The 12386-nt window shown below is 38.3% G+C and overlaps 1 protein-coding gene across 5 annotated transcripts in view; it reads right to left on the bottom strand.

Moving 5' to 3' along the window:
• Window positions 1-12386, bottom strand: part of LOC120535960 (rho guanine nucleotide exchange factor 12-like) — a 158454-nt gene that overhangs the window by 24871 nt on the left and 121197 nt on the right. For 4 of the 5 annotated variants that reach the window (XM_039764194.1, XM_039764197.1, XM_039764196.1 and 1 more), the window contains 13 exons: window positions 10360-10458; window positions 9219-9268; window positions 9034-9091; window positions 8581-8777; window positions 8426-8503; window positions 7772-7891; window positions 6862-6978; window positions 4687-4821; window positions 2789-2884; window positions 2379-2489; window positions 2128-2226; window positions 1193-1235; window positions 836-941 (listed from right to left, as the gene is read on the bottom strand). In XM_039764194.1, the coding sequence (XP_039620128.1) occupies window positions 836-941; window positions 1193-1235; window positions 2128-2226; window positions 2379-2489; window positions 2789-2884; window positions 4687-4821; window positions 6862-6978; window positions 7772-7891; window positions 8426-8503; window positions 8581-8777; window positions 9034-9091; window positions 9219-9268; window positions 10360-10458 (1309 nt within the window). Of the gene's footprint in view, window positions 1-835; window positions 942-1192; window positions 1236-2127; window positions 2227-2378; window positions 2490-2788; window positions 2885-4686; window positions 4822-6861; window positions 6979-7771; window positions 7892-8425; window positions 8504-8580; window positions 8778-9033; window positions 9092-9218; window positions 9269-10359; window positions 10459-10997; window positions 11034-12386 lie in introns of those variants that run through there. The other variant, XM_039764195.1, reaches the window with a different exon arrangement.

Raw genomic sequence — 12386 nt, 5'->3', positions numbered from 1 at the left:
GATTCATTTTACTTAACCTCTCTCCAACACTGATTTGCAAATACAGGCAGAACACTAGGTCAACTAAGAGCTGCCGTTTTGACTATTACTCGCAATCCAGTCAAAACCAATTTTAAGTTTGAATTAACAAAAGAAAAAAACTATATACCAATAAATGGTTCCTAAATAATTTTAGTATAGACGTCTGCTTTCTATATGAAGTCAGCAAAGGCTTAGAGGCTGGGAATGAATACCAAAGAATGCATGTGCATTAATAAAGTCCCATTACTTCAAATGCAGTAAATCGTGTTCATGTTACTTGGAAGAAGTGTACACAGCACTAGAAGTTTGCACGTTATTATGGATCAGCCAGCTTGTTTGTCTTTATGGTTAGAAATCAATTTTAATTAACAGAGTAGGCACAGTTCTGGGTACAAATGGAGCAGGATGCAACAGAAAATTTGTCTTAACTCATTTTAATATTTTTAAGAGAAAGAAGTTATTTTTTTCTCAAAATCTTATTCACTTCTAGGAGACGGTCAAGAATAGACATGTAGCAAATGCATCTTAAGCAGGCAGACAGGCTTCCACTATCCAAGGAAAAAACAAACAGATCACTGGACAATATTTGCAATTCTTCATATTTCCCAGATTTTTGTCTTTCCATGTTGCCCTAAACTATTTAGGGGCTTTCCTGAAACAAAAGATGGTAAGGGAAACCACAACCTTGCCCACAGTTGTGACAACAGAGAAGTCTGAAAAGGCAAGTCAGGAGCAAACCATAGCAGCCTGATCAACTGGATAACAGGAACTTGAAAAACAATAAGCCCAAAATTCAAAAGCACAACTAACTAACCTAAAATCCTCTAGGTTCTTCTGGACATCAGCCAATAGTGTGTCCTGCATCACTTGGATATATTGCCTGTGTACGTCCTCAGGGATTAGCTCTGGCCGTTTCTTTTCTGTGAATGCAGTAAAGGACAAGAGGTCACAAACTTGATTTTGTACACTCTATCTCATAACTCAGGGAGATTCTCTATTCTCGCCTTCTTACATTCAACACACAGGGTGAGAGAAAATGAAGATGAGTGGGTTTAGGGTAAGTTAGAATGAAAAAAGAAGAAGAAATGTGGAAAAAAGGAAAGAATGCAGTCACATGCCTCTCAACAGATCAGGACTAGTATATGATGGTGACCAGGACATGCTAACTTACCAAGGTCAGCAGAGATGGATTCAGGGACATTCACCTTCAAGTTCTGAGAAGCAAGCAGAAAGAACAATTAGAAACCACTGCTATGCCTAAACCATCAAACCATGATCATCATAGACATCAAAAATCAGGTAGCGACTGTCAAAAAATGTATTTCGACAAAGGTGACACAGGTGTCACACTTCCTAAAACATATGCCACTGGCAACTCACACGCACAAATAAATGCAGTGTGGACATATAGCTTGCTATAAGCTCTTGCATTTTCTTAACAGAACGCACACAGGCCTATTCTTTGTGCTTTCACAAACAGCTTTGAGGTATATACAAAGCACCTTACATGCTAACCGACGTCTGTTTTTTCTTATTGTGACTGAATACTTCATTTGAGGGACTTGTGTTAATTTGTACTCAATTGCGATTAATGACTTTGTCTCCCACACAAGGCAAGCAACCTGAGCCATATGGGAGCTTAGCGAATACACATATGCACATCATTCCAAAATGCACAAGTGGAAATTGGGTGTGCTTGTGAAGAACAAATATGTTCAGAGTCTCCATCCCATGCAAACTGCTTACATTATTAGTTATGGGGCAGGACTAAAGGACAGTTCTCACACACTGAAGACACTACCCTGAGAATATTCATCAAACAAGTAACATTCAAACCTAACTTCCACACATGAAAGAGATGGACAATTCCACAGAAAGGCTTAAATTATTAAGTGACAGAAAATGCCTCTAATCAATAATCAGCAATCTGAAAAACCAACAGGGCAGGAGAAGTCAAGCTCTGTTCTCTCCTAACCTCATTGGTATTTAAAACAAAGAAAACAAAACCTTCAAGGAAAGCCTTACAAATTCTCCTACCATTTCAAGCCAGCCACCACAATTGTAACATAAATAGCAACCAAAGCCGGAAAACACAGATGGACTCACTGCGGCTCTGTCCAGGAAGGTTGAATTGAACTCCATGAAGACACGCCGGGTCTCTTTGGAACTGGTTTGCTTGTACAGATCGGCATGGAGGTAGCAGAGCTACAAGGCAAGAGTAGCACTCGGTGAGCACACATCATAGATAGTTACAGACACTAATAGGTGCTACATAAGAAACTCTTTTAGGGCTCAGCAGCCCAACAGGGACTGTCCATTCGAAGAAACACGGAATGTTTAGACAAAGTGAAACGTACCAGTGGTGCCGGGTCAAATTGGGATATTACATGATGGAGGAAGGCAGCTAGGTGTGCAGGTCGAGTCTTGAGTAGCTCAACACTCTGGAAACAGCTGCACTGACCATTAATCTGAGACAAGAGAGACAAAACAAAGCAGAAATGTATTATTCGATTTACTAAACCTTAATTATCACATACCTTTAAGAAGTCAACAAAACTCCCACTGCCTCCAGTAACATACAGATGACAATTAGCAAAATGAACTAGAACCTAAAAAAGAGGTTCCTGAGTTTGAAAGTGTTTAGCTAGGTACCGGTGCATTAATAAAAAGTTGGACACGGTCACCAGTCCTACGGTTAAAAAGTGACTACTGTGTATGGATGAACTGGGAGCCCTCTGCTTTCAGAGTCTAATTCATTAAGACCTACCTGTTCTTGCTCAGCGTCAAAGTCATCATCTTCTACCCCAATTATCTGTGATGCCAAGCGTGACGGACTGCTAACATGAGATTGGGAATGTGCATCCTAAAGGACATGAAAACAAAGAACTTGTTAGCATACAAGCATGCTGACTGTGCTAGCCACACTTCATGTTGTCTCCTATGCCATAGGATGAAACACTGGGATAAGGAGCTTTTTCTCCAATTCAGCACAGAGACGTGTTTGTTTTGGCTTGTCAGCCGAATTACTAGATGGTAAAACAGAAAAATTCAGAAAATGCAGACTTTTACTACCACCAATGACTCCCTGTGTTACCTAAATTGAGTCCATTATTGTGTTCACACTATACAAAGGCTGAAAAAATGCACTGTACGAGAGGGATCAAAACGCTTTGAGCCCATCCTATTAAGGGTAAGTTAAAGAGCAAGTTAAATTTTCAGCATATTCATGCGAGCACTAATATACATAAACTGTTTAAGTCCTGTTTGTGTCAATGCATTCTATAACTGACCTGACACCTTTACCATTGGTTTAGCCCATCCCAGAGTAGTAGGCCAGAATATGTGGGAACTAATGATAGTCACCATAGGCCAGGGCTCTAAAGTAGAGCGAGTGCCATCTGTTTGAATACACAGTTTTGCACAGTTACGTGGGCCTTTTGATGTATGTAATCAGTACGGACCACCCCTTCAACATCACAGAAGATTGTGCACATGAGCTTGGATTTCTTTGGCACTGGACAGTTCTTTCCATTGTTCCAATTGCTGTGTGGGTCAGAGTGATGTACGCAAGTTTCATACAAAGTCATCAAAAACGTTTTGCATTTCTCCAAAACAAACTCACTTGCTTAAGGTTCTTCATGGTACGCTGGATAAGGAAATGCTTAATTTCAGTAGTCAATATTTTGGACACTGGCCATGCTTAACGGTTCAACTGACCCATAATTAATCCCTATTGTGTCTGCTATCTTGAATACGGACATACTCATTCTCTATTATAATTCACTTCATTGTGCCTTTATATGTCACTGTTAGTGAAAGCAAGCCAGACCTTGGGTCAACCTTAAAAGACATCATGCTATGACAGAATTCTGCAACACATCTCTTAACTGTGAAGATGACTGGTCTTGGGACACACCGACTAGGTAAAAATTAATTTTCAAGGGTTTATTGCTCTGTGGTGTTACAAATTCCACAACAGTACAATACTTGATTTTGTTGATTCCTGCAACCATGTGGACTTGTTAAAAAATAAAATAAGACCCATACAGTATAAAGCTACAAATGCTAAAAAACTGAAACTCACAATTTAGTACGCAGGAGCTTATCATGGGGCACTGCAACCACAGAATACCCTGTCCAAGTCAGGATGAAAACATTTAGACCACCACTTGTAACGCACCCTAAGAAATTTTGTTCTAAAGACAGGTTCTATAAAAATTTACCTTGTTTCATAAGCCTTTAAATTATTTATTTTAGATGAAAGCCCTTTGTTTTATGTCTATTTAATCAGATGAAGTTTATGTTATAAAATGTAGACCTATTTTTAAAATTTTGATTTCGGCTTCTGTGGCACTTCACTACTTTATTTGACAGCTGTGAGTTTAAATAGAAATCAGACTCATACGAATTTAGAAAGAGCAAAAATGAAAAGCTATATGGTATAAGTACCCAAGAATGACAAAGGCTACAGATGTGTTATATGCACCACTGATACACTGCACGAATCTGAGTCAGTCATAAAATGCAGGTACTCACAATGTAGAAACTGTTATACCAATGTTTCTTTAATGTATATATTTCTTTGGATAAACACTAAACAAACACATGTAATAATGAAATCACTGGCAATATGTGGTCAGGTTTTTCTCCACTATCTAGACTCACCAGGTCAAGTGCATCATCAGCCTCTGTTGTATCAAAAAAGTTCACCCCCTCCTTGAATACTGCCTTAGGACTCTGAAAAGGAGCCTCTCTTTGGTCGAGGTTTTCCGAGAGTGCATACAGATTGTATGAGGTTACCTGTGCAGATCAATTCACAAAAAAATTAGATAGAGCCAACCAATATGCTCAGATTAATTTTCTCCTTTCTCTGCCACTTTTCAGTTTCATAACATGGCAATAAGCTAATAGGGAGCATAGCAGACAATATGCATGTGGAGGCAAATGCAGATAAACTGCCAAACACTTTATAAGCACAGAGACATGAGAGAATTTTTAGGATTCTTGTATTGTATTGTGCAATGCAAAGTGGAGAACATAGTATATTACACAATTAAAAGCCATATTTACGTTCAACGTAAGAGGAGGACATATAGTTTACTCTTATTGTAATTTTAAAAATACTTAATTACAATCTGTCTCTCTTGAGCCTCATATCATGAACAATTTCATGCATTAAAGGGGAATAGTCATGTTTTTCTGTCTTTCAGTAGCAAAAAGGTACTCTTTTCCCATAGGTGCTTTGTGAAAAATCAAGGTGTGAAACGATGTAGGCATTTTTGTATAACTCACAAGAGAAAAGAGGACTGTTGAGAACACTAGTCTATTACTGAGCTGATGGAAGAATTCACAATGATTCTTGGGATTTTAAATTCTTCAACCAAATTAGTACTAAACCAGTGAAGTCACCAGTCTGTCTTTTCTGGCCATTTAAATAAAAACAACTGAATTATTTCACGCTGCCGCCCCCCCATGAAAGAGTACTCTTTACTATTAAAAGATAGAACGATGTGGCTGTTCCCCTTTCAAGTCTCACTACTGAAACTAAGCAAATAAGTCTGTATACTTCTTTTGGTATATGTCATCTGTGCAGTGGTCCATTCTTAGCATGACCTTTTTGCACTTTAGTCCATTACCTGTGACCTTTGCAACAATGTACAGTAAATTTGCCTTATCAGGAGAAAGGAGTTCTTTGTGGACTGCTCAAAAGCAAAGTCTTCTTGGAGTTTTTAGCTTATGTCATAGAAAACCAATTCATTTACACAGAAATGACCCGCAGCCACAAATATATGGTTGTGACCAATGTGGTTGTTTACTGACAATGCCCTTGTCCCTAAGCACAAAGTCAATATCTCATCAAATATAGTGTAGCACTTTAAAGATCATGCTGTCACAGAAGGTCTGACAGAATGTGCCCAGCAATAAAAATAATAATACGTTTTATTCATATAGCACCCTTCCTATAATGAAAGTACTTAAGAACATTCTCGGTATCACTGGTATCTCACCTTTTGTTCATGATAATATACAACCCAAATTCCAATGAAGTTAGGACATTGTGTAAAACGTAAATAAAAACAGAATACAATGATTTGTAAATCCTTTTCAACCTATATTCAATTGAATACACTACATAGACAAGATATCTAATGTTCAAACTTTGTTGTTTTGCAAATCTTCACTCATTTTGAATTTGCATAACAACAATAAAGTTTATCTTCATTGGAATTGGGGTTGTACTTACAGGAAATAACCTCAGAGTAGCTCAGCTAAGATTTTAATGAACTTCATGAAGATGAATTCAATACAAGAAATTTCTAATTAAGCATTTCTCACTATTCTAGCCACCAAAAGTATTTTACTTTTCTACTAAAATATTGTATATTTAAACTGAAAATGTTCCTGATTTTAGCAAATTTGTATGCTGTTTGTATATAATGCTTAGGTAACTATCATATTTTAACAATAAACTAATTACCTCTGAATTTCAAATACTGTATAATCTTTGAAGGTCCAAGCCAGAAGCATGTCCTTTTATATCCACTAGGGAGCAGCATTTACCTGCTCACCACACCAGCAATCATGACATCAACTAAGCCACAGACTGTTTCCTAAATGAAACAGCACTTGAGTTGAACAGCCGGATGTCATCATGAGGACTAGTTAAGCTGAATGCAGCAGCTCATTACGAACTGATTAAAGTGCATCTACACTGTTCAGAGGCTGGCATTTCCTCATGGAGAAAGGAGGAGAGCAATGTTACACTAGTGTCCTGTACCAAAATTTTTCTGGTGTTAAAGAAAAACTTATCTGAAAGGCATAGCTACATAGGGCACTTACATCACCCAGTCCACTGTTGTCCATGTGAGGGGACAAAGTCTGGTCCACATCTGTGCTTTCATCTACTTCACTGATCTGCAGAGATTCAGAGGGTATGCGTAAGCCTTGAATGCTGTCCTGAAATTAATGCAAAAAGGGATAAAACAAGTTAATAAACCTAAATGAAAAATGTTTATACTCCAGCAAATAGCATAAAATGAAGCTTTATCCACTGTAAAATGAGGATGAACATAAATTTCAGACTTCGAAATGAGTTACTATGGAATGCTGTGTGTGCCTTATGCTAAGCTTTTGGCACAAAATAGAACCAATTTAATGAAAGGTTATGTTCAACAATTAAGAGTCTAAATTTGTACCCTGACAGTGACAATATAGTTCCTAAACTCACCACCATTTTTAAGCAGAGAAGAGGCAGTCAACAGACTATTTTGCCCCCCACCGATTACATTAAGGTGTTTTTCAATATCTCTACTTTTCCCTAATTGAAGTAAAAGGTTTTACTACTACAAATATCCCCCTGCACTGACCCAGTCTCCACCAATACTATAGTAATTTACACTGAAATATGTTAAAAACTGCCTCTATAAGCAGTCTTTTTGGCCAAGTGCTAAGGTTGCCAAATAGGCTAACATCTTTTATTATGTGACACGCTTATTTCTCCAGTCTGGTTTACCCTGCTTCTATGGTAGTGTACCGCTGATAGCAACCTTCCTTCATCTGATAGAAGCACTTGCATTTGCTCCACCCCACTTTTCAGTCAAATTCTTAAGCTTCTTTTACTCTTTACACATAACTCTTAACTACTAACATCCTGAACACCCCCAAACAAACACCAAAGTATCTAAAACAGTGGTTCCTCATGTGAAAAACCCCATACATTCCATTACTGTCCAATCCTTTCACAAAGTACCTGTGGCATGCCAGTAACCTTTATCAGCTGCTTCTGCAGTTCTGGAATGTGCTTCTTAGCTTCTTGGATCTCCTTCATTAGCTTCGGGTTGGGGCTTCGACTGTACGCCTCCTTCATTGCCTGTGGAAGCAGCAAAAGAGAGAAGGAAATTCAGAATGAAACCAAAACAAAGCAATATTTCTGAGACCAACTGGTTCTGGCAATAGTTCTACTTTTTTAGGAGGTGGAGCTGGGTTGACTAAATTTAGATGTCCACAATGGAAAGCCAGACAAGCAATAAGATGACAAGTGAACCCTGATGAACCGAATTTACTAAATGCCTGCAAAAACAGAGATAGTGAGGTTTCCCCTTTCAAAGCAGTAAGAATGACGTGATGCTGCTGGGGAAGTGGTCTACTGCAGCGATGAGAAGCAAGCTTAATTTAGGTACTTTGTCACTTAAATTCAGAATGCACAGTTAAACCGACACATTTTCAAATGAGACCTACTGACAGAAAAGACTACAAAGATGGAGAATGCTGCATAAAATGTGTGACTTAAGAAGAAATATGTACAAACAGGCAACCACCAAAATAATAAGTTGGTAAAGGACTAACCTGCACCCAATAAACTGGATAGAAAGATAAGTCAATCAATTTAAACCTCAGAACATACCTGGAGGTCCTGCACCTCTTTTGAAAGCATCTTTTGTAGGATGTCCACTTTCTGGTTATAAACAATGTTGTTTTCCTCCTAAAAAACAAAAAGGGTCAGTAAAGGTACACCAACAGTAATTATCCCTTCACAGTGTTGCCTAGACGGCCACTTACACATACTAGCACTGGGGCAGTGATGAGGTCAGAGGTACCAGAGGTGCTAGACGTTCGGTCACTGGCAGTTGTACCAGGCGAGTGGGGTGAGGTCACATTTTGTCCAAGTGCCCCCGGGTCTCCCTCAGATTCAGATAACGGGATCTGGGGTAAACCTGGTGGCCGTCCCAGAACTGTCAGTGCTACATAGGAGCCCGCTAAATGAGGAAAGAAATAAAAAGCTGGTGTAAAATATTAAATGTGCAAAAACCATGATTAAACAACATGGATACGTCCTTAAATAAACCTCAATGCAGGAGGCAAAATACACATTGTGCTTTGAGGAAACCAAAACGATACATTCTCAAGGGACAGTTATTGAGGGTGGTGCACCTTCAATGTACCCTATTCTATGCATCACTCATGCACTTTTCTTAATAGTGCTCAGGTTAATTCACTTCTCTAAGTACTTACATTTGATCAGCTTCACCACCTCCACATGGTTTGAATGTGTCACTAAGGTGCCATTGACCTAGGAAAAAAAAAAGTGGACATAGTGCAAGTAATGAGTATTCACTTGTTATTGGAAATAGATGTGTCATCCCTTGCCTCACATGACAACTTTTTTTTTTTGTTTGGTTTTTTGGTGAAAGACTAACCTTGATAATGCGATCACCAGTTTGTACCCCAGCCCGCATTGCTGCTCCATCTGCAGAAAAAAAAGGTAAATAATTTAGGCTTTGATACATCATCCATTAAAGTATACAGGCATGGCATGATGTATAAGGTTAAAGCCGAAATGGGTAATTCAGTAATACTAATACATACCCAAAAAAATAATAATAAAGTGACAGGGAAGCAAAAGAACAGGAATTTGGTGAAATTTCATGCAACGCGAGTCAGAATCACTGGCATAATAGCACAATGGGGCCAGGAACAGTACAATTCATGCTGGTCCCACTTGAAAATACATGGAAAACACAATACACACTGTGCCACGGACATTATATATCCCTATCTTGCAAATTGTGGCTCACTTGGAAAGCAGGACCATTTCTACAGATTTCAAATAATTAAAATAGTGCAGTGTTTAAGTACAACGGCCAATTTCATTTAGCACTTCATACATTTTGTGTACAAGTATGAGAAAGCTGGATATACTCAGAAACAGCTGGAAAAACATATGAGAAAGATAGTCATTTCCAGTATGAATGAGTCTGAAGACATTTTGGTTTTCTTTTTATTTGATTTTAGTATCTAATTTATTTGAAGGGGAGGAGGTTAAGAACAATGTACAACTAGCATTAGTCACAAACTAGTCAAAATTCCAGGCTGAAGAACTCAATAATGAGCAAATAGCGATCAAGATCAAATACAATCTACAAGACTGCACTTAGAAAAGCATAGGCTGCACTTCACAAAGAATATATTTATGAACTGTACCAATACAAATACTGTAAAAAATAATCAATAAAAAAAATATTGTAATAGTTTTGGAGTGACACTTTAACATTGCTAGATAAGCCACAAGACAAAATTCAGATACAGAGAAAAAAAAAAAGTAGTATTATGTATGGGAGATGGCAGGTGTTCACAACATTCACAAAACATCAGGTTAGTTTCTAAATGATGTAATGGTGGTAAAGTGAAAAACACTACAAAGTGGTTATGTTTCTTTTTACCTCACAGATGACTAATTACAAGTAACTTTTAACATCAGGGCCAATTTTAGTTACCGGCACTATGAGGCAATACCTTAAAGTTAAGTTCAAGGAGAAATACTGGTGGCCAGAGTCTTACCTTCTTTGACAGATTGCACAAAGACGGGATTGTCACCGCTAACCGTCAGCCCAAAGCCATTCTCATCCCGCTGGATAATTACGCAGCGCTGAACAAGACCTGTCAACAGAACAAAAGTGGTAAAACAAACAAAAATAAAAAAAAAACTAAAAACTATAAACAAAGTCCAGCCCCCAACTCCTTCTAACTTAGCTTGGTTTATTGAGAGTGCTACAGGCAGTTAGATGTCTAATGATAAAGATAACCCAGGGAAACACCCTTGATTAAACAAAAGACCCCTCAAAGACAAACTTGTTACTTTGAGGTTCAGTAGAGAAGATCCCGTTTGACACAGACTCTGGGAGATCCCATAGCCTCCCAAACCCACCACCTTTGCAACCCAGCACCCGGCTGACCCTGAAATAGCAGGACCGGCACCAGGGACTGTCATGCACTGGTCACATACATTCTTCCCAGCATGCAGAGCTGCATGAACTTGACAAGACAACGGTGGGAGTTCCTGGGAAATGCCCATGCTTGGATCCAGGAGGCTCCATCGTCTGGGATTGTCACATGCTTCTATGGCACACCTTGCAGTCTAATGCAGCTGTGCATTAAGAGACGGGACCAAAACCCAAGAGCATATTCCTCAGAATTACCTTTTCTGTGTCTCAGTTTGGGGCGCAAAATAGTTCCTGAAACAAGATGTTTATTTGTAATTGCGGTTCAAAACTAATGGGGTACTGTAAGTGGCTGGGCAATGGTTCAGTTAAAAAGAACTGCCAGTGAGGTCCATACACATACCAGCCACAAAAGGCACAGCAATGGATGGTATGCAACTTTCAATGGCAATGGAAAAAGATTACAAAATTAAGTTTGAAAAAATAAAAAGAATTAAGTTTAATCTCAACAAAGCCTTTAAAATGAAAAGCAGCATACTGAGAGATTCAGTATGTAAAATGTCACACAACAAATTTATTTCAAAACGTTAATAATAACTTGTTACACTCCGTGTCAATGTTAAAATTCTGGGGCAGCAGCTTTTCTAATCAGACAAAAGACCAAAAATAAGACTGTCCAAAGAGAGTCCTCCAAGCACCTGGCCCATAAAGCTTTTCACATTAAGCACCGTTGTCCTCAATATACACAATCTTTGACATTCCCTGGAAATGAATCGTTGTTACTTTGTTTGAATTTAAATTGATAAAACAGAATGGTGAATAACAACGGCTAGTTTGCTGAAGATGGCACAGGTATGGAAATATTGATCCAGAGAAATTACAGTTAGACGGCCTAATATAAGCAAATTGGGCCAGAAAGGCGGACAGGCTATGAAAATGGACAAGCAAATTAATTCTGGTTTCTCTATCTTGTCTCTTAGTGTCAATGGAACTATAGAGAGAAATTCCAGATAGGCTGAACTGCATCTTCATAGATTTAAAATGTCAAATCCTTCTCCAACAATTAAACAGCATGGATTTTATTGTTTCCTAACCAATTCAAATAACAGCCTTTCTGCATTAGTGCACATCATAAGATGCTCCCCAATGTTCAGGTGTTGTGTAAATGATAAGTGAATCCTTAATTAGTGCTCACTGGAAGGGAGGATCTGAGTAACTATGATGCTGTGGGAGGTATTCTCTGTTAAGTTATTATGTTTCAATACTTATTACATAAAGTTTCTTACATAGACAGCTTACAGTACATTTATTATAACCTTGTGGCTACAGTTTTACATTTGATAACAAATTTGACAAAGTAATGGCAGTCCATGGTTGCGACGGGAAAACACTAGAGCACATGTTTCCCAGCTAAACTTGGCTGTTCAGCTGACACAGCCTTTGAAGTTTTCACTTCTCACACAGGGCAAAAGCAGCTAGAATTTTTTTCTATTACAATGAAATTAAAAATAATCTGAAATTAAGATATAGGCCTCTCAAGTAAATACAATAAATAAATCTTTTAAAAGACAGTATGCGCCTCTTTTGACTATTTTATCGTTACTGTGCCCAAAAGGCTTTAAAGAAGGACTTGGCTCTTGTAAGTTT

The sequence above is a fragment of the Polypterus senegalus genome, chromosome 9 (assembly GCF_016835505.1).
Source record: "Polypterus senegalus isolate Bchr_013 chromosome 9, ASM1683550v1, whole genome shotgun sequence".
Lineage (NCBI taxonomy): Eukaryota > Metazoa > Chordata > Cladistia > Polypteriformes > Polypteridae > Polypterus > Polypterus senegalus.
Note: the sequence above shows the minus strand (reverse complement) of the source record. Positions and strands in the feature narration are given on the sequence as shown.